Source organism: Silurus meridionalis, chromosome 18 (assembly GCF_014805685.1).
Source record: "Silurus meridionalis isolate SWU-2019-XX chromosome 18, ASM1480568v1, whole genome shotgun sequence".
In the NCBI taxonomy this organism is placed as follows: domain Eukaryota; kingdom Metazoa; phylum Chordata; class Actinopteri; order Siluriformes; family Siluridae; genus Silurus; species Silurus meridionalis.
The window spans coordinates 21,974,905-21,997,337 of record NC_060901.1 but is presented as its reverse complement, the minus strand read 5'-3'; the positions used below and the strand labels follow the sequence as shown (position 1 = coordinate 21,997,337).

At 44.1% G+C, this 22,433-nt stretch overlaps 1 protein-coding gene across 1 annotated transcript; it reads left to right on the top strand.

Annotated features, from left to right (window-relative positions):
* Positions 1 to 984: 984 nt before the first annotated feature.
* ncoa1 (nuclear receptor coactivator 1) lies at positions 985 to 22,165 on the top strand. The gene is made up of 21 exons (XM_046873467.1): positions 985 to 1,800; positions 5,555 to 5,723; positions 9,451 to 9,556; positions 11,785 to 11,951; positions 15,214 to 15,320; positions 15,477 to 15,654; positions 15,744 to 15,923; positions 16,112 to 16,210; positions 16,402 to 16,542; positions 16,706 to 16,853; positions 16,999 to 17,959; positions 18,115 to 18,274; positions 18,654 to 18,830; positions 18,925 to 19,045; positions 19,256 to 19,424; positions 19,507 to 19,794; positions 19,935 to 20,033; positions 20,143 to 20,533; positions 20,645 to 20,813; positions 21,464 to 21,650; positions 21,763 to 22,165. The coding sequence occupies exons 3-21, from the start codon at positions 9,468 to 9,470 to the stop codon at positions 21,928 to 21,930; spliced, it is 3,999 nt and encodes a 1,332-aa protein (XP_046729423.1). The 5' UTR covers positions 985 to 1,800; positions 5,555 to 5,723; positions 9,451 to 9,467; the 3' UTR covers positions 21,931 to 22,165.
* Positions 22,166 to 22,433: the final 268 nt, after the last annotated feature.

Genomic DNA, 22,433 nt, shown 5'->3' with positions numbered 1-22,433 from the left:
TTTATGTCCACCTATCATGCATTGGCCACTTCCGTTTGTCTTGATCTTTCGTGACGTCACATCCGTGCAAGTTGTGCTAGTCGTAGTAACAACAATAACAATTTTTTTTTAAGACGACTCCTTCTTTCAGCTGCTCCAATTAGGGGGCGCCACAGCTGATCATCCATCTCCATACCCCTCTGTCCTCTAGATCTGCCTCTTCTAAACCAACTACCTGCATGTCTTCCCCTCACCACATCCATAAACCTCCTCCTTGGTCTTCCTCTTTTCCTCCTTCCTGGTGGCTTCATCCTCAGCATTCTCCTACCAATATACCCCATGTCCCTCCTCTGCACATGTCCAAAACATCTCAATCTCACCTCCCTCACCTTGTCTCCAAAACGTCCTACATGCAGTGTCCTGAAAACTCATTTCTAATCCTGTCCATCCTCATCACTCCCAATGAACATCTGAACATCTTCAGCTCTGCTGCCTCCAGCTCCACCTCCTGTCTTTTACTCAATGCCACTGTCTCTAAACCATACAACATCTCAGGTCTCACCACAGTCCTATAAACTTTCCCTTTCACTCTCACAGATACTCTTCTATCACAAATCACTCCTGCTCTCACTCTTCTCCACACACTCCACCTTGCCTGCACAATTTCCATTACTTTACACCTAATTTTAACTTCATAATTTTTAAGACAATAAAATAATAAATAAATATTTATAGAAAAGTTTTAGGAGAAGATCTCAGAGTTAAAAACCAAACCCCATATTTGTGTATTTTTATTTATTTGATCATTTTCCTATTTATATTTATTTATCGTTTTTAGTCAAGCTATGGAAGCAGGGATTGAAGTTTAAATTCGATCCTCTATTTTTTTACTTTAATTAATTTTTTAATGTAATTTATATTTGGTTTTATTTATTTATATTATATTTATATTTATATTATATTTTATATTCTCAGAGTTTAAAACCTAACCTGCTCTAATGGGCCCCGTGCACGCGCACTGGCCGCGGGGACGAGCCGATCGCCAAAGCCTGTTTTTTTGCGAGGCAGCGGGGACGAGCGCGTCGCTCCTCAGTAACGTAGATCCGAAAAGTGGGAAGAGGAGGGTGAATGGGGCGGAGCGCTGGGACGCATCACGTAGGTGACGTGAGCGGGTGCGCTGTTTGTTTGTGTAGCTTCACGGTGGAAAATGGCGGTGCACGGAGAGAGGGAGAGCGCGAGCAGCGCGAGGACTAACGTCAAATAGCATCGAGATAGCAGAACGCGCGCACATTAAAACCTCCTCGTCCACGCGAAGACGCTGAGACAGGAGGGACGCAGAGGGAGCAATACAGAGAAAGCGTGGAGGGGGGAAAGACAGATAAGGTTTCACGCGCAGGATTTAGCTCCACTTCCGGCTTCGCTCCTGCAGGACGCGGAGTGGAAACCGAATGATAGATAGAGAGAGAGAGAGAGGCGCGCGAGCTGCGTCCCGGTTTCTTCGAGTTAGCTCACTCGGCTAACTCCGCTAGCTCGTGCTAGCCTCCGACTGGCGCACGCGCAAGCTCGTTGGGCGCGCGCAGGGGAGAGGGACGCGGCGCGTGCGGAGCAAACAAAACTTTCCGCCGTGTTGTTGTTGTTGTTTGCTTGGGTTTTTTGGGGGGGCTGAACCGTAAGCGTCGGATTTGCACGGTGCGTGCATTTTTAATAAACTCGGACCGGAGACCGTGAAAGTCATCCGACTTCTCCCGGAGAGAGAGAGAGAGAGACGCGGCCTGTCAAAAAAAAAGACGAATGCAGGACTGATCTCTCCATATGAGCAAGGTAGGCGTGTGTGTGTGTGTGTGTGAGTGAGAGTGAGAGTGTGTTCGGTTTCGGTACACACGCATTCCTGCTGTCAGTCCGTCCACGGTGTGTAGATGTTACATAACTCCACTCCACACACTTCTGTACACGCTTCTGCACTGTATGTCAGCGCTGCTGACGTGTGTGTGTGTGTGTGTGTGTGTGTGAGAGAGAGAGAGAGAGAGAGAGAGAGAAATAGAGAGAGAACGCGGTTTCAAAACAACAGCTAACCAGCAGTTCCAGTTCAGCCAGTATGTCACCGAGGTGTTGTGATCGAGTGACCCGGAAGCAGCTATACGCGCACACACACACACACACACACACACACACACACACACACACACACACACACGTGAGTAGTTAGGGAGCTGCAAGAGAGAGAGACAGTTAGGAGGAGGTCGGGTGAAGAGGTAGAGCAGTTACATGGGTGTAGAGGAGAGATCTAGCAGTTATGGAGCTGGAGTAAGAGAAAGAGGGATTATGGAGAGAAAGAGAAATAGCTGTTATGGTAAATAAGTACAGTGGGTATGGAGCTGGGGGTAGAGTGGTTACATAGCTCGGAGGGAGAGAGAGCGAGAGAGAGAGCGCGTTATGAATCTTGGTGGGAGGGGAGAAGTTACTGAGCTGTACAGAAGTCATATAGAGTTGTTACAGAGCTTTGGAGTGTTGTGGAGCTGTGAAGGAGAGATGGAGTGTTGTGGAGCTGTGGAGGAGAGGTGGAGCTGTGGAGGAGAGGTGGAGCTGTGGAGGAGAGGTGGAGCTGTGGAGGAGAGATGGAGCGTTGTGGAGCTGTGGAGGAGAGAGAGTGGGGGAGCTGAGAAAGCATTGTGGAGCTCAGAGAGAGAGAGGGTGCTATCAGTTGTGGAGAATAGAGTGAGCATTGCGGAGCTCTAGAGGGGGGTCGATAGAGTGTTTGAGAGCTAGGGGAAGAGAAGGAAAGCGTTACTGAACTTATGGGGAGATAGTGCTATGGAGCCAGCGGTAGAGAGATAGAGCAGTGAACGTTACGGGAGAGATGGATCGTTACAGACCTTGGGAGAGAGAAAGAGCATTACAGAGCATGGGAGATGGTGACATTGCTCATTATGGAGCATTAAAAAAAATAGAACTGGGCTGGTGGGGTTCATTGTATGATCAGATGGAGCCATTAAAGAGTTGAGATGTAGTAGACAGAGCAGCTATGAAGGTGGCAATCTTGAGCTATGATATTTTATTGTTCACGTCAGCTTTGATGTGATCCTCACATCAAAACAACAAATGTACCCAAGGGTGGCCTTTAGTTATACGATCGTATTAAATGTAAATAGCGTGGGGGAAAGTAAACAAATTTTGAGACGTCAGTGTTGCAGAAGCTTGTAATAGATGCCTGATGGTTCTGATTAGCAGGACTCCCAGGTTCTCAGGATATGAGGGAATGTTTATTTATGAATGTGAGACAGGAGTTGTGCTTTTTAGCAGATCTTCTCTGAGCTGTTCGGTAATGTGTAGCGGCCAGTGCAGGGAGACGTGCGTACACACTCTCTGTGCCTGTGGTGAGCTGTGCGATGGCCTTTGCACTTCCAAACCGGTGCTACTGTTTCTGCTGTTTTTCCAAACCCAACCTGGTCTTTACACACACGTGTGTGTGTGTGTTTCATCGTTTTGGTTCTTAATAACAAACTTTACTAACAAATCTCCACCAGCACAAAATCTAGTGGAACATATTCACAAAAGAGTGGAAGTTATTATAACAGAAAATACGGACTACTTGTGGAGCACATGCCATTCTTATGTTCAGGTGTCCACAAACATTTGTCAATACAGTATATTTATTTACATTCATTTCCCTGTTTTTATGGTGCGAGTACCTGAAATATTGAGGGTTTTTTCGCCTCCAAATCTTTAATTATTTTCTTCTTTTGAGTTTCCATGCCTACGGTGAGCAATAGGTGCAGGCTATTTGTTGGTACCTTGAATAATGAAGACCTAGTTATGGAACAGATTACAATGAATTATCATTATTTCAGATAAATGAATTATCCTTTTATGTCAGAACGTCTTAAATAATAGAATAAATTGCTTTCTGCGTGAAATAACCAGGTGCAAGGAAAAGTCTGCAAGTTGCTGTAGAAAAACTGAGGACCAGAGGGTGTGATGGAGCCTAATGGAGCCTAATGAACTCTGTGAGAATGATAGAGAGAGACTATATGAAGGAATAAACACTAATGATATTCAAGTTTTTACATGTAGTCAAGATTTTCAAGGGTTTTTGCACCATATAGAGCATTTAAAAAAAGCACAAACTAACATTTTAATGTTTTTGAGAAAGAGTACAAATGACAAAACAGTAGGAATCTGGATTTGTAGAAGTTGGAAATGCTTGCTAATTGGTTAATATATTGGACTTATGATTGATAGCTGGAATTTCAGAACCACCAAGTTGCTACTGATAGCCTCTTGAGCAAGGTCCTTAACCCTTTCCTGCTTAAATAGGTTAAACTTTTTTTTTTTTTTGCCATTCTCAGGGTGCAAGTCCAGAGACAATAAAATGCAGTTTGCATCCAACCAGTAGGGTTAAAAAGTCAAATGCAATAGTTATGTAACACTCTATAGGTTAAAGTAAACGGTAAGGTGTGTATCACGAGTGCAAATGGCATTAAGGTTAAATCTAAATAAATATCAATGGTGGGGCAGTGGGTTGAGGTACAAGGTCAAATTTAGCATATATAAGATAAAAAAGGAGCGGGTTGAGTACTGAGCCTTGCAGATGATTTTTTTTTTAAATGTCAGATGTAAACTTTAAAACAATCCATATAAATAGCTTTAATGCATAATATTGTCCTCCAGCTCGAGTCTGACGCTAGACACTATACACCAGGGGCCCCCAAAGTTTTTTTTCTGTGAGGGCCACATCATATTTCCTTTCTTTAATGTGGGCAGAAAATTACATTGATCATTTAATTTGTATTTTAAATGTACTTATTATGCCTCCTAATGATTTTTTTGTTGTTATGCAAATGAGCCATACTTTTAAAAAGATATATAGCCTATTATTACCTGTAATTCATATGGAAAGAGGTAGATCATGGTTTACTGTATCAAAAAGATTGTGAGTTCAGTCAGAAGAAAAGAGTTTGCGGAACCAGAGGAGATTTACAGTTCCTCCCAGAGCAGTTTAATTGGATTTAGGTGCGGTAACTGGGCAGGCCATTCTTTGATAGATGACATTTCAGTTGACTGTTTACTCTTTAAATAAGTCCAGACGGAATTGCATGGTGTTGAAGAATGTAATGGGAGCCACGATGGTTTCTTCCCTGCTTCAAAACAACCCCAAACCATTAAGCTTCGACTTTATTTGACTTACAGAACAGAACCTCTATTTTACATAAGAACTTCCTTCCACGCAGTCGCTGTCCAATTCTTTTTTGCCTCTTAACGCCTTTTGAAAACGCTTGTTTCGACCAATTCACTGTTTTTTCTATTTGTCGAAATACAATTGTTTTAAAAAAATTACATTTTCCTTTAAATTGTCCGTACAGAAGCTCCGGCATGATGCAAATAAAATAAAACAAAAATAAACATTGACAAAGTCTATAAGTTTAACAAATACACGATCCACGATTTTTTAAATTTTTATGTTAGAGATATTGTCACCTTTATTAAAATGAATCGTTTTTTTCCTGAGTGCCTAATTATCTTTTGCCATTTTTGCGATTTCAAATGAAATAAAACCTTTCTTTGTTTCCCTTCGCAGGTTGCGTTCAGTGTGCCATTGTTTTCTGCCAGTGCCAGTAGGATGGTGCTGCATGACAGCGAGGGCAAGGCACAGTAGCCCCCTCTGCTTCACGCCTCTGTTCGTCCGTTACCATCACACCAGGCCAGTGCTGTGGACCACAGAGAGCACACTTTCCCTCCATGAACAAGTATGTGTAACTGTATAACCATCTCGTATTGTGTATAGTGTAAAGTTGTTACGTGCAAAATGTTTATAGGCAGGCTTTACTGTAGGTCAAAGGTCATTTAGGCTGAAGTTGAAGAGTGAGGGGTAAATCTCATCTCGTAGATGCATGTAGGTGAGGGACGTGTTTATATCCTGGGGGGAGAGAAGTTTCACACTTTTGTTGCTCGGTATGGAGACACGCCAGGGAGTGATATTTTTCCTATTGTCTCCCGCTGAAACCAAAACAAACCGAGTTTTGGCCAAGGTTCAGACGCAGAACAATGAAACATGGACAGCGATTAAAAGGACATGTCAGAGAATCGTCATTTCTGAAGGATGTAGGTTAATGTCAACCCGTACACACACCTACACACACACTCTATTACACTAGATTATTCTATTAAGGCAAATCCCCTACCAATTGATACACTGTAAGACCAAACGTTTGTGGACCTCTGCGTAAGCATTAGACTGGTATGTGCCTTTTTGAATTTTATTTAAAAAAAATTATAAACCGAAAAAACTTTTTTTAATCACTAAACATTTGTTTTACCGATACGCCAAGTCTCAGCACAAAAATCCACCATGATGCACACATCCGCCAATTAACTCTTTGGGCTGTTTTTGTAAAATAAAGAAAACAGACAGAGGGCGCTCTCTGCCGTCTCGGTCACCTCTCGTCACAGACACGTATAACAACACGAATCTTGGTGAATATTTGGCTCACAGACGTAATAAATATATGTATACGAAGCTCGAAATGTCTGCTTTAAATAAACAAATTGTTCAATTATTTAATCCACATGAAAGAGGTACAGTTTATCCGGTATCCCCTCATTAACCGTCCGTGTGGAAACATTTACAAGAATATTTTGTCTTCATGCTTCATTTTGAGTTTGGGTTCACTAATAATAAAAAACACTAATAATAATAATAAAAAGTTTAGAGTATTAAAAACTTGAAAAGTATTAATTTAAGGTATATTCAGAACAGAATATTTAAGATATATATACATGTATAAATGTATAAAATCGTGTAGTTGGTATATGTCTGATGTTGCCGAAGTTCAGAATTCCTACTGTGGTTAAAAATGACTGGAATTCACGCCAAGGCAGATCACATGACGTTACAGCCTGGTGAAAGATTCCAGGTCCAACACACTACGAGATTTACGTGCAGTCCAGGCTTCACAGAATTCAGCGTTATGACTTTAAAACCATTAGGTGTTTTTTCCCCCCCCCATTATATTATTTTAAAATAATGGCTCCCTTCAACACACTGCAGTGTATAACACGGAAGCTGCAAAGAATTTATTGTAAATCTCAAACTGGAATGTCCTGTTTAGGTAAATATTCAGACTACCGCTGATGAAGATCAGGTTGGCTCCTGTTTGCTTGACTGATTGGAAACGATTTACAAAGACTGTGTGTGTGTGTGTGTGTGTGTGTGTGTGTGTGTGTGCACTCCGTTCCATCGTTGTGAAATGAAACAACCAACAGGACACTTCTGTCCATCCATACCTGATCTAGAAGGGCTCTGAGTAGATAGAAACCCAATGTCCTTTGCAACAGGGCTTGCTAAATTGCAGAAGGACAACAATCAGAGAAATACTAAGACATCTAGACGGAAGCTGTTCTTGAGTTAAACGGCTCCTGATGGACACTTTAAGGACTCTGAGAGAGTGAGGAAAAGATCCTCTGGTCTGATAAAGATAAAGAAGATCGATTTTCTTTGGATGTGAACTCCAGGTGATGTGATGCACACCAAGGGCTACTTATCTCCTAGTTAATACCAAACCACTTGAAGAAAACCGTACTTTGGTGACTGGGGTGGAAGGATTTACTCCTGGTGGTGTAAAAAAATATATATACTTTATATCTAGAGCAGATCTAAAAGAAAATTGTGCACCAACGTAAAAAAAAACTAAACATTTTTTCTGGGGGAAAAAAAGGGTCAAGTCAAAAAAATCAAATGATTGATGGAGATATTTATATATGAAGTCAGGTAGATGGACAGATAGATAGAGACTAAAAATATCCATCCATCCAGCTACATTTACCTATTTATAGAGACTTTGTGAAAACATAACGATAGATGGTTAGACTTCTTATAGATAGATAGATGACTGGATAGATATTGATAGAGACTTTATTTAAACATAAATGTGCATGGATAGATAAATAAATAGATGGATGGGTGGATAGATAGATGGGTGGATGAATGAATGGATAAAGCAGCATGAAGTGTGTTTCCTTTCCCTCTGAGCAATCTGTTCTACCAGGGTAGGTGAAGGAGAGAGCTGGAGCATAGTATTTGTTTGTATTACCTCCTCCACTTCATCCAGTATTCCTCTCTGTGGGCCTCCACCAGGCTCTCTTTCACTGCATACGGCAAACGGGTGTAAGTCATACTTTCAACAAATTCACGGAATTCCTACTAGGAATTTTCCTGACGGTTCTCCTCAAGAAGTAGCGACGTCTTTTCAGCATGGTTGCGAGAGGGTGTAAACAGTCTCGCTCTGTCCTGTCACTGCTCTCTCTGTGTATGAGGTAATTAGGAGATCTCTCTCTCTCTCTCTCTCTCTCTCTCTCTCTCTCTCTCTCTCTCTCTCTCTCTCCTGCTCTCTCTCCCTCTCTCCATGCTGCCAAGGTGATTCATTAACCAGAGCTCAGCTTGCTCTTTCTCCTCTGCTCAGCTCCTTAACACCATCTCAGAGCAATAGGTAGGTAGGTGGGTGGATGGATGGATGGATAGATTACTGAATAGGAAAATGGATAGTTGAATGAATAAATGGACAGACAGACAGATAAATGGAAAAATACACAGATAGATGGATATATAAGAGATTACTCTTATATATTACTCTGAATATTGTTTAGAACTTAATATGAGCAGTCTTACACTCAGGACTCCATCAGTGATCAGGTGATGACCTCAACTAAATTGACATCATGATGAAACTATAATGAACAATGATCAGAACCAGGTTCACTTTGGGTATCGGTTCCTGTCAAGGTTTCTTCCTCATGACGTCTCCGAGAGCTTTTCTTACATCAACCTATGACTCGCTCATTATGAATCAACTGAGTAGTTCCAAATTCCTACAAATAAAATGAATTCTATTTTGAAGCAGTAGCAGAAACACCTCGGACGCTTGTCCGAAATGTTCTTTAACCTCTGCAGCTTCAGAACATTCCTGCTTGTTTTTTTTTCTTGTACTCTGTCCATTTCATACCTTAGGGATTGAGATGCTTTTCAGCTCAGCGCGTTTGTATTAAGTGGTGAGGCTCCACCGGATGCGTCTTTTTGTTTGTGTGCAGATTTTCCTCATTTCTGGAGATCCTTTAATTAAATTTGTCTGCAAGAACATGTGCAGCAAAAATCAGTCTAACTGCACAATAAAACCAGGGGTTGTGACTTTTTAGAAGAATGTCCTGACACCTTCTAGAAACATCACATGTAGCTATCAGTGGGTGACAGATGAAGCTTCAACTTTGGAATTTCCTCCTACATTGTTAATGTTAAAAGGAACACGTGATCGTTGCCCTTTTTTATTTATTTTTTTTTTTTGCACCTTGATTTGATGATTAACCCAATAATCTGCAGTTTTGCACTTTATTCTATCGAATGTATTAGCATCCTGCTCTCGCGTTTCGTGATTTCAGGTTAGTGTTCTAACGCTCGGGTTTTGTTTTTGTTTTCACCTGCAGCTTTGCATGAGTTAAAAATGAGTGCCTCAGGAGAGAGCGCCCTCGACCTCATCGCCCCGGAGTCACGCAAAAGGAAAGGCTCTCCTTGTGACACCTCTGGTCCCAGGTAAGAGCACAGACACTGGATGGATGGATGGATGGCTGGATGGATGGAAGATCTTCCAATCCAGCTCATGTCAAGCATATATTCTTGGAGCTGGTTTTGTGTACTGTGATGCTGAAACAGGTCTTCTAGTTGAAATGAAAGGCAAATTTCATACAAGCACATCCAAAGCTTTCCTATACAATTGTGTGCCTTTATGTTTGTGGTAACAGTTTGCAGAAGAAACACATATGGTTGGAAAAGTCAGGTGTCCCAATAATTGTGGCCTTTTTGATGGCGGGAGGATGAACAAGTGTCCAGAGTGTTCTGAAGGAAATTAAATCCGCAAGCGTTTAATATTTCCTCGAGGGACGGAAGCGAATAAGTTTGCATTCATAGCGCTGTTTGCTGGAGAACGTGCGAGATGTGAGATGCGTGGTGGTGTAGATGTCGGTCCGAGTGAACGTCTCTCTGGAGCGAGGCCTTGGTGGAGCTGATGATGTAACCTCGCGTTTCTACGGCAACCCCACGCAGCACCTGAACCACACAATGCGCCTGCGTGCAACCTTGGCAAGGCGCTGACCTACTTTCTCAGCGCTCTCACACACACACACACACACACACACACACACACACACACACACACAGAGTAGTGAGTCATCCATATTCCATATGTTCATGTACTCAGTCACCTCAGATAAGCCCTTTCTCTCTCTGGTCCTCACATACATTCATATTAGTCACTTACACATGTGGGAGACATGTCACTCACACACACACACACAAGCGTTTTCATTGGAACACTTGAGTAAACACATCTACACCACTCTGCCTTTTTTTAGCCTTGGATATCTTCTTTACCTCCTCTGTATGTACACACATTATATTTATATATATATTTATTTTAGAGTGGTTAACTTCTATAGCAGTACAGATGTACTAAAATGGGTGCTGAATTGTGAGGGCATTGTGTCTATGTATACACGTATGAAGCATTTAAAATATAAAAGAACACACATGGAATTATGTAGTAAACGGAAATGTGTAAAACAGCCCGAATATGGTTTATATTTATCTTGATGACAGCTTGGCACACTCATGGCTCATTCTATCATCAGATTCATGAGGTAGTCACCTTGAATTCTTTTCAGTTCACAGATGGGCCTTGTCAAGAGTTAATTTGTGACATTTCTTGCCTTCTTGATGTGCTGGAGACCATGTGTGTTTAACACAAGAACTTGAAATGAATCCCTATGTTCAGTCTCCAAAACTATTATGCTATGATAAAACAGGCTCTCATGAGGACCGTCCCAAGAAAGGAAGACTAAGAGCTACCTCTGCTGCAGGAGAGGAGATTTTTTTTGAATCACCATAAAGATTTAAAGCATTTCAACATCAACTGTTCAGAGGGGACCATTACTTCGGAAGAACAACAAGCGCTTGTGACCAAAATATACAAGGAATGGACATAAGATCAGTGTAAAACTTTTGTATTGATGAGTCCATATTAAGATTTCTGGTTAGAAGACTTACAGTGGATGAATGGGCGGTTAATGAATGTGTGGTTAATACTGTGAAGCATGGGGGAGGTGGTGTAGTGGTGTGGGGATGCTTTGCTGATGACACTGTTGGTGATTTAGTCAATATTGAGGGCACGCTTAACGAGCATGGCTACCACAGCATTTTGCCCACCCCAACTGGTTTGCACTTAGTGGGACCATTCTTTGTTTTCCAACAGGACAATAACCCCAAACACACCTTTAGGTTATGTAATGTCTATTTGTCTAAGAAGGAGAATGATGGAATGCTGCATCAGATGACCAGGCCACCACAATCACCTGATCTAAATCAAGATGAGATGAGTTCTACTGGAAAATGAAGGAAAAGCAGCCAACAAGCACTCGCCACTTCCGGGTACTCCTCAAGATTCTTAGAAGGGTTGATTACCTTGTGAGGCTGACAGAGAGAATGCCAAGAGTGTGTGAAGCTGTCAGTAAAGCAAAAGGGAGCTACTTTGAAGAATTTATTTAGCATATTTTTGTTTACCGCATAATTTAATGTGTTCTTTTGTAGTTTGGATTCTGCTGAAGGTGATGATGTGTTGAAAAACTGTTGTTTTTAAATATATGTTATGGTGTCAGATTTAAAGTATGGAAAATTGTGATTATTATTACTATAATATTTATTAGTATTATTTTTATTTATTGATTTATTTATTGCATTTTGACAGTGTGTGTGTTTTTGCACTGCAGCGGAGAGAAGTGGCGCAGGGAGCTGGAGAGCCGCTACATCGACGAGCTGGCCGAGCTCCTGTCAGCCAACATAGGAGACCTCGCCAGCCTCAGCGTGAAGCCAGACAAATGCCACATCCTCAGGAGCATGGTGGACCAGATCCAGAAGATCAAGCGGCGCGAGCAGGGTAAAAACATTACACCGCTATTTAGTTTTATTTTAAAACACTGACCGCTATGTCAGTGTAGCCAAAAGTATTGGGACACCCACCTTTTCCCATACAGATGTTCCTGAACTGTTCCAGCATCACAATGCCTCCATGCATAAAGCCAGCTCCATGTATATACGCTTTATATGAGTTGGAGAGGAAGATCTTGAGTGGCCTGCTATAGATGTATTGAACCCTATCATTTACTAACACCCTTGTCGCTAAATGAAATCTCACAAATCTCCACAAAATCTAGTGGAACATCTTCCCAGAAGGGTAGAGCTCATTGTAAGAAGCACATAGCAATCTTACGGTCAGGCGCCCACAAACTTTTGTTTATATTAGCATTCCATAAGTTGTGTAACACACACACACATACACACACGCACAATACGCTCTGTATTTCTGCATATATATATATATATATATATATATATATATATATATATATATAAGTAATTTCCCCCCACCCCCTTGGGGTTAATCCGACTAAATAAACAGGAAGGAGAGGAATGAATGAGAGGAACAAGTAAGGAGGAGAACAAGTGGAGAGGAGAAAGGGCAAGGAGAAGAGTGATAGTGCCCAAGGAAGCGTAATAGTGAGGAGGAAACGTGAGGAGAAACAATAAGTGAGGAGGAAAAAGTGATTAAAAGAAATGCAAGAAGGAACTGGAGTGAGGAGGAGAAAGGTGCAAGACAAGTGAAGACAAGAAGAGAAGACGGAAAGAGGAGAGAGTGAGGAACGTCAAGGAAGAGGAGGAACGAGTGGAGGGGAACAGATGAGAATGAGCGAGGAGGGAGAAAATAGCGAGTAGGAACGAATAGGGAATAAAAAGGAAGAAGGAAACAGGAGGAAGAGCGAGGAGGAAAAAGTAAGGAGGTAGAGCATAATTGGATTTGGAGTGAAGTAGGAGAAAAAGTGGAAGGGCGATGGAGAGGAACAAGTAAAGAGCAGGTGGAATTTTTCTCATTGCACTTAAATGACTGATAGATCATCAATTCTCTCTGATGTGCCCTTCATGAGTCTGGACATCGTGTGTGTGTGTGTGTGTGTGTGTGTGTTTTTTTCCCACCACCTCTTTGCTTTAAGCCCTCACACCACGGTGGTAGGAGGAGGGGCCCCAGGGGGCGTGTGAGAGAGTGACCAATGGCAGCGCTCCACTGCCCCCTGACCTTGTGTAAGAGAGACGAGAGGGGCCTCTCTCTGGATTTACATCTCTCATGGAGTCAGCATTGTTACACAAGAGCATGTGCTGACCTCTGGAGCTTTTCCTCAAACACCACAAGCAGACCAGAAAACTTCACAGAGCATGCTCAGATTTACCCCTGATATCTCCCCCCTCCCGTAGCATATCATTTAAATCATTTACAGTCATATAAACATGTTTGACCATGGTTTAACCCTCTCCTGTCCAGAGTCCAGGAACACTTCTTCCTTATCACTAGGTTTGGAGCCAGGATTAGCCAATAGAATTGCACCATTTGGTCACATGATTTGTATTTTCTCCAGCAACAGTTTACCTTTTACCCAACGCTCCGTTCATCTTGTAGTCTGTTATTGTGTTTTGTATAAAGACGAACCCTGCGCTGTTCCACTGAACTTAAGCGAAGCATAAAGCACAGGAAGAACGTGCAGTGGAGGAAGGCGAGGATGAATGCAGCGGTAAGTGATGAAGATGACTATGATCAAGGAGAGGATAAGGTTTATTGAGGAGGATAAAATGGTGGTTTGGGATGAGGATGAAGATGTGTGGTGCGAGTTAAGGTGATGATGTGGTGGTGGTTTGTGATGATGAGGGTGAAGATGGTGTTTTGTGATCAGGGTGAAGATGACTAGGATAAATCTGAGGATGTGGCGGTGCTTTGAAACGAGAAAGATGAAGGTGGGTTTTGTGACGAGGAAGATGAATGTGGTGTTTTGTGATAAACAAGATGGGGAGGAAGTTAAGGATAAGATTAATGATAAGGGGGTGATTATGAGGATGAGGTGGTGTTTAGTTATGAGGAAGGTGATGAGGATTAGGTGGTGTTTAGTTATGAGGAAGATGAAGATGAGGTGGTGTTTAGTTATGAGTAGGATGACGAGTATGAGCCTGTATAGTGTATGTTTTAAATGCTTTATTTAAAGGGTCTGTCCCAAACCGACAAAAGGATACAAGTGCATATGACTGAAAAGTAAGAAAAAATAAATAAATAAAAATCGTGTTCCAATACTTTTGGCTTTATAGTATATTATTGTTCTCTGAGGCCTGGCTTTCTTTCTTTAGGGCCTCTATCATTTATTTTTTCTCAGCAGGGCATCTCACAGCATTAAAAGTGTAATCGTGCATGGCAGCTCGTCATGGGTAAACCCCTGGGTGTGCTTTCTTCGCACTTTTATTGTCAGTCGTGTCCCGTTTCTCCTCCTGTTACCATCACAGTGAGCGAGTCGGTTGTAGGTAAAATGCAATACACAGTAATGCAGACGTAGACAAAAGTCAAGAAGCCATTGCTCAGAAGAACCCCCAAAGCAAACAGATTCTCAGCCTCTGTTCTTGGGTCTGATGGCTTTGATCCGGAGGACAAACGGCAGTAAGGTTTTGGCTACAGAATAATCGCAGACGTGTCATAAGGTTTTTGCAACTGATGGCGTTTTTGGTTTTTTTTCGAGCAATTAAAGATGCTTGTTGCATTTGGCGTCGAATTATAAACAACATGGTTGCATTCGATTCCAGTTTCGTCCAGATTGAGACGCTATTGTACACGTTTCTTAATGACCTTTCTGAGCTACACGGAGGATTTATGCATGGGGTTTAACTTGTATCGTGAATACTGTGGGTTTGATAAAGGAGTCGAGGCACAAGATGAATTTGAGGAACCAGAGAAGAAAACATTTAAATGAGAAATATGACGAGAAAGGGCACCAGGAGTCAACTCCAGAAGCTTTATTATTAGTAGAGACACAGCACAGACACATGTAATACACACAATGTCTCTCTAAAATCTATTCAATCTCTTAAACACATTTAACCTCTCACTCCAGTGTATTTTTGTAGTATAATTTCTTTTTGGGATCTAGTAACACAGTGGTTAATACGTTGATCAAAAGGTCATAAGTTCAAATCCCAGCACCTCAAATCCCTTGAACAAGGCAAATAACCCTCAAGTGCACGGTTGTATAAGTGCAATAATCATAAGTCGCTCTGAAACTTTGCTTAGAAGGTTTATGTACTTACACTGGAATGTGCTGTTGGGTCCACAGAAAAGGTAGCTCTGATGTCACCGGATAACGAGGTGCAGAAGAGCGACGTGTCCTCCAGCAGTCAGGGCATGGTGGAGAAGGAGGCTCTCGGTCCTCTTCTCCTAGAGGTATGTGACATACTTTTTTCTTCTTTTTTGATAAATATGAAGGGGAAAAAAAAAGTCCACCGCATGCTGCCAGAACACCTTGTGGAAGATCCTGTAAGTCTCCCATGGATGAACAGCGTACTCTTTTTAGCGATTCTCTCTTTTCCTAACCTCCAGGCCCTGAACGGCTTCTTCTTCGTGGTGAACCGTGAGGGTCGGATCGTTTTCGTGTCGGAGAACGTGACTAACTACCTCGGCTACACCCAGGAAGAGCTGATGACCTCTAGCGTGTACAGCATCCTGCACGTGGGTGACCACAACGAGTTTGTGCGCAACCTTCTCCCCAAGAGTCTCGGTGAGAGAGAAAGAGCGTAGGGTGTATGTGTGTGTATATAGTGTCGCTGTGATACAGTATCCTCATACTGTGTTTGTGTGTGTGTGTAGTCAATGGGGTGCCATGGCCGCAGGAGCAGGGTCAGAGGAACAGCCACACCTTTAACTGCAGGCTGCTGAAGCGTCCTCCAGACGAGGCGGATGCAGAAAACCAGGAGGCTCGGCAGCAGTATGAACACATGCAGTGTTTCACTGTGTCTCAACCCAGAGCAGTGCAGGAAGACGGAGAAGGTACAACACACATACACACTTATTCACACACTTTCACTCACTCATTCACTTACACAAAACAGTTCAGGATGAGGGACAAAAGAACATTCCCATAGTTCGTATACTCTCATCATTTCTCTTTATAGAGACACACTGTGTTTGTGTGCATGCGCACTTATGCTTATGTTCACTTGCTCGCTCACTTGCAGACTTGCAGAGCTGCCTGATATGTATTGCATGCCGTGCCCCCCGTGTTCCACCGATTCCCGTCAGTATGGAGTCCTTCGTCACGAAGCAGGACCCCACAGGTACACTTCACTTTCTCCAGAGTTTTTTCTGTCATTATTCTTTAACCCTCTCTGAACTTTCACCTCCTGGATCCTCATCCTGGAACATTCAATGGTACTCAGTCCCCTAGTCCTCTTTTGTACCCCTTGTTAAAACTCCACCTCCTTATTCATCATCCTGTAACCCCTCACTGTCTGTATGACTCCTTCAGGGAAGATCATCTCCATTGAGACGAGTGCTCTGAGAGCCACAGGACGGCCAGGCTGGGAGGACCTGGTCAGGAAGTGCATCTATGCATTCTTCCAGCCACAGGGCAAAGAACCCTCCCATGCAAAGAAGCTGCTACAAGAGGGTACGAACCTCAAACTATCTATACTCCTCTATACTAACAAGCCTGTTGATTTTTGGATCCAGGTCTTGCTAAACAGAAACATATGGCTCAGAAATACCTCCTAATTTAAATTGTTCATAACTTAGAATTTTGATTATATTATGAATTACTTTTTTTCGGACAGTGATGACCCATGGTATGGCCGTCAGCCCTCTGTACCGTTTTACGCTTAGTGATGGGACATCACTCAGCGCACAGACTCGCTGCAAGTTCTGCTGCCCTGCCAACCCCGACGTACAGCCCTTCATCATGGGCATCCACTCTATCGACAGGTACTGTGCTGCTCCACACAAACAAAGACACACACACACACACACACACACACACACACACACACACAAACAGTATTAATGCTAAAAATATCATAATGCGAGCTTTATTAAAGCTCGATAACAAGAATGCATGATGCTTTTTCAGGGAAAACAACACTGCTAGCTCTCAGGAAAACACTACCCATAGCCTCTTGTCCATGGCGGCTGTCCCGGCTTGCTCTCCTGCCATGCAGCCCTCTGGCGAAGTTGGTCTGCAACACAACAATGCCAACGGGGGCACATCTGCTCCTGGCACCACCATGCCCAGCCGCGTTGCACCTCCTCAGCAGGGCAGTAGCCTGTCGCCATTGGGCAGCCCGCTCACAGCCACCCCTACCTCGTTCATGTCTCCCCGGCCTCTCCGAGCCAGCCCAGGCCTGGCAAGCAGCCCCCGAGTCTCAGGCCACCCTTTCTCACCCCCAACACCTGGTATTCACTCTCCTGTTGGCACACTAACACGCCAGCATTCGGGTGGCGATGGGATTCCTTTCTCTCTCCCTTCCCCACTGGCCAGACAGACTTCGACGCCCAGCAGCTCACCCGTACGTCCGCCTCCAGCAAAGCCGCCCGAGTCGGGCCACAACGACGAACCCAGAAGCGCTAACCTTAAACTCAGCCAGCTCTTGGACGGCACGACAGACCACGAGGCCTCACCCGTTTCTCAGAATCGCTCTGCTCCCACTGGTCAATGCCCAGCGTCCCATAGCACACTGACAGAGCGCCATAAGATCCTGCACCGCTTGCTTCAAGACAGCAGCCCTGCCGACGGAACCAACGAGCCCGAGATCAAGAAGGAGCTGCAAGCAAGCAGCCCGAGATCCGGACTGGTGCTGCCCCCTGGCATAGCAAACGCCAAGCAGCAGCAGGACCACCAGCTTCTGCGCTTCCTGCTCGATACAGACGAGAAGGACCTGGTGGACCTGCCTCCACCTGCAGTGCTAAGCCTGGACACTGTGCGAGTCAAAGCTGAGAAGAAACAAGGTGACGAGAGTGGGCAATGTGGCGCTACGACACCTCCAGCTCCGGCAGTCACGTGCTCATCCAAATCCAGTGATAAGCCCAGTCCGGTATGAACAGCCACACTTACTTATACCACATTCTCTTAACACAGAGCAAGTGGTGGCATTTTTAACATGTAGGCATTGCTGCCATCTAACCTGTACCTCCCCATTCCCTTAACTTTGTGTGTGTGTGTGTGTGTGTGTGTGTGTGTGTGTGGCAGTTTTCTGGTACAGATATACATACGTTGAACCAAGTAATGCCCACCCATAGGCCTGCGGGGGAAAAGTCAGTGGATGAGTCAGGGCAACTCCAGCAAAGTGGCGATGGCGTTCCTATTGGAGTGAGCGTGAAACACGAACTACCTGGAACTCCTGAACGTGGTGAGGAATGGCAACACACAAACAAGAACATAAACCAGACGTTCTTTTCCTGTACTCCTGTATTTTCCTGTATCCAGGAAGATGCAGCTCTACCTCTGCCATGTAAATCTCTATTTTATGGGACTTTCAGGACACGGTCTCAAGGTCACGGTCTCCATATTGTTGTGATGTGTCACATTCACATAGCGGCAGCGGTGCTGAGAGAACACACAAATAAGTCGGTGCAAATATATAAAAAATATTTTAAAAAGATAAATGCAAACTTGTATTCGATGCACACTTTTTTTTTTTAATCGATTCATCACTTTATTAACTTTTATGCCAATGCCAATCGGTGAATGTTACCATCCCTAATTTAAACACTTTTTTCTGTATACAGTGTTCCCAGACGCCTCAAGTCTTCAAAGTCAGGCTCTATTTGACTTCTGCGGCCCCTCCACACCCACCCAGGGTCTGGGGCAGGTCCTAGGGCAGGCTGACCCCTTTCAGCTTCCCAAGGAGAGCAGCAGCCCTTTCAGTGACCCCTCCAGCATCACCATGTTCAACACCAACCAAGGTAAGGATTTGTTTTGTTGCTTACTTACTGTGTGGTGAGAATGTTTAATGACTAAAGTTGGTTTTGTGTGTGTGTGTGTGTGTTATTGATGTAGGCCTGGGTAAATTGGATGTCCTTGAATCACAGCAGTTCCAGTCCATGTCAATGGCTGAATCCATGGCATTTGATGGAACTTTGGGGAGTCATGCACATGCCCCTCTGTCTTCACCTCAAGAGTGAGTGTGTGGGTGATACAATTAGGACCTGATTAAGGATTCTGTACCTGATAAAGTATTTAAAAAAAACTTGTGTGTATATTTGCATATAGTCCTGAACGCTTCATTTAAAGTGCTCATAAAAAAACCTGTAATAATAAGTAAGAAAAATGACGTGATTACTGTGTGAATCCTATAGAGGAGAGAAGTCTTATCATTTTATCATTTCAGGCAATGTGTTCCGTGTCCCCTGGATGAGATGCTCGTTCCTCCCACCACTCCGGAAGCTCATAACGATGAGAAGGCCCTGCTCGAGCAGCTCTTGTCTTTCCTGAGTGGAACAGATGAAAGTGAGCTGGCTGAGCTGGATCGAGCACTTGGCATCGACAAAATTGTCCAGGTGAGCATTTGCTGAACATGCTGACTTGTGAGATCATCACCCAGAATCACTGACTGACTGTCTGTCTGTCTGTCTTCTCTAGAGTGGCTGTCTGGATCAAATCACGCAGCGTTTCAACCAGGCTCAGCCCACCACCCCTGTTCCTAGCTACCCACCCCAGTTCCCCACCTCTCCTTCGCAGTTTCCGGCTGAGATGAGCACGGCGCAAGGTATGAGCTTTAGGGCACCACGTTTACCCTTCCCGGGTAACATGGGCATGAACCCGATGCGGCCCGGAATGACTCGGGCCCCGGGGATGCCTCTTCAGATGCGCCTGCCGCCGAACCAGTTGAGGCTTCAGCTTCAGCAGCGTGTACAAGGCCCGCAGCAGGTACCTAACCTAGCTGCTCTGTTACAAATTCACAAAAGGCCCCTTTGTTTGTGTACATGCCAGCATGCTGTGGATCCATGCTTGGCTTTTGTTGGATGAATAGCTGATCTGATAGATCTGTTCATTTTACACTTTTTTAGCTTCAGAACAGATTGACAGCCATAAGCCAGTTCCAACAGCCGGTACCTGTCACAATGGGGGTAAGGCAAGGCATGCAGCAGCCTCAGATGCCTACACAGGTTCGTGTGTAGTACGTCAAATGCAATGCTTTAATCTGTGATCATTTTTATTGTGTGGTTTTGCCAGCAAAAATAATTCATATTAATATTATTTACACCTCTCCCTCAGCCTCCACTCAATGCTCAGATGCTTGCCCAGAGGCAGAGGGAGCTCTATAGCCTCCATCATCGCCAGAGGCAAATGCTGCAGCAGAAGGTCATGATGATGAGGCAGGGAATTAACCCAGGGCCCCTAGGAGCCCAGCGTGTCCCTAAAGGCCCTCCGCAGCCACAGGCGCAGCAGCAGCAGTTTGGCTATCCTCCAGGATATAACACTGTCCCTGGAAGCACCCCTACCTCTCCCAGCCACTTTAAGCCCATGGGGGCACCACTGGACCCCAAGCTATCTGCCAGGATGCCCATAGCAAACCAAGGAATGATCGGAAGCATGCAGGGGCAGTTCGGTGGGCCAGTGAATCCTTCTGTTCAGCAGGGGCTCTTCCAGCAGTTCGGGAGTGCAGGTAGGGTTCAGTCAATCAAACGTTTCGAATCATCCAAGTCCTGCATTAGTTGTCGTGATTTTACACACAGGTATCTTCTAAAGTCTTATACTATTAAAACTATTTTTAAAGGTATGGTCCAGCAAGGAGATCCATCATTCCCACCTGAACTCGGTCCCACCAGCCCCTTACTGTCACCACAGAACCCCACCTCCCCAAGTCCTCTGCTTCAGCAGACGCAGCCCCCACTTGGTTATCAGTCCCCCGAAATGAAGAACTGGCAAGGTGGTGTGACTAACAGGTAAGACAACTAGAAATACAGAGCGTACATTTACACATACCGACCTCATTCATTCATCATTACCTATTGGTGTGTTTTGGAGATCATGCACGCAAACCTTTGCATGGTTAGTTCTTATAGCAGCATGGTTTTAGAAGGTGGGAGAAAATAGGACAAACTAGACCACCAAGAGGTGATCTGCAGGGCTGAAGCATTCCTGTGGCTAGTTCTTGCCAAGTTTTATAGAATAAGGAGATAGATATATATATGTGTGTGTGTGTGTGTGTGTGTGTGTGTGTGTGTGTGTGTGTGTGTGTGTGTGTGTGTGTGTGTGTGTGTGTGTACTTAAGTGCCTTTTAACTTCTAAAGCATGGAGTGCAAAAGAAAAAAAGATCAATTAAAACCAGATGTTCTTTACTGGCTCTGTTTTTTGGAAGGTGCAGCTCTACCTCTGCCATGTTAATCTCATTTTTATGTGACTCAAAACACGCCTCAGTCTCCGTAGTGTTATACGTCATATTCACGTAGCAGCAGTGGCGCTGAAAGAACATGCTCGAGAAAGAGTTTAGCGAGGAGTAGTCAATCTACATATAAAATACTGGTCACAAATTATCGGTCACTTTCTAAATAATAAAAGTATAGCATGTTTTGTTTTGTTTTTTTCTCGGTAGTCTGTATAATCAAACTGGCCAAGCTAGCTCGCAGAGTTTCGGCCAGCAGGGTGTCTACAACAACATGAGCATCACAGTCTCCATGGCTGGGGGCTCGGGAGCTGCGGGTTCACTACCTCCGATTGGACCACCAGTTGGCATTGGCAACAACAGCCTTGGCAACCTCAGCTCTATGTGCAATGATCAGGTACTCTGTCATAAAAAACAGAAAAAAACAGAAACTGTATTTGTATGAAGGAAAACGAAACTGGTCCAGATGTTTCACCTTTTTTTCTCTCTCTTTCTATTTTCAAAACCAGGTACAGCAGGTTCAAGTGTTTGCCGACGTCCAGTGCACGGTAAACCTTGTGGGAAGCGACTCCTACCTGAACCAGCCAGGGCAAGTGGGGCACCAGAAGCCCCAGAGCAGCACCAGCACTTCCCAGTCACAGCAGAAGAGCCTCTTACAGCAGCTCCTCACCGAGTGACCCTACCACGTGTACCTCACCCCCCCAACCCCCGTCTAGACGTCCCCAAGAACGTCTGAGTTTCTGTTAGTCACCTTTGGGTTTGTGTACAAGGGATTATCTGCTGCGCTGGGTTCAGAATCCATAGGTCCTTGCTGCTGGCATTTTTTCGCAGCCTGTTAGAAAGCTTAAAGCAGTGCTCATTCCTGGTCACCTACTTTAAAAAAAAAAAATAAATAAAATAATTTTCCAGACATTTCTGAAGTTCTGTCAAAGGACCTGCTGCTTTCCTGCCAGCTGAAATCTTTAACCTGGTCATTCTGAGCAGTGCCGTTTGGGAACCGTGGATCCACGTGAGCTTTGGGTCAACGGGAGAACGCTCGGGAGATGTTAGGGTTCTCTCCTCTCCTATCCACACTGGACAGCTCTGTTTCAGCTGGACTAGTGACTGATCGGCGCTCATCAGATGATCGAGGAGTTTTGTCCCTTCTCTTTATCTCTCTCTCTATGATGAGTGCGATTCA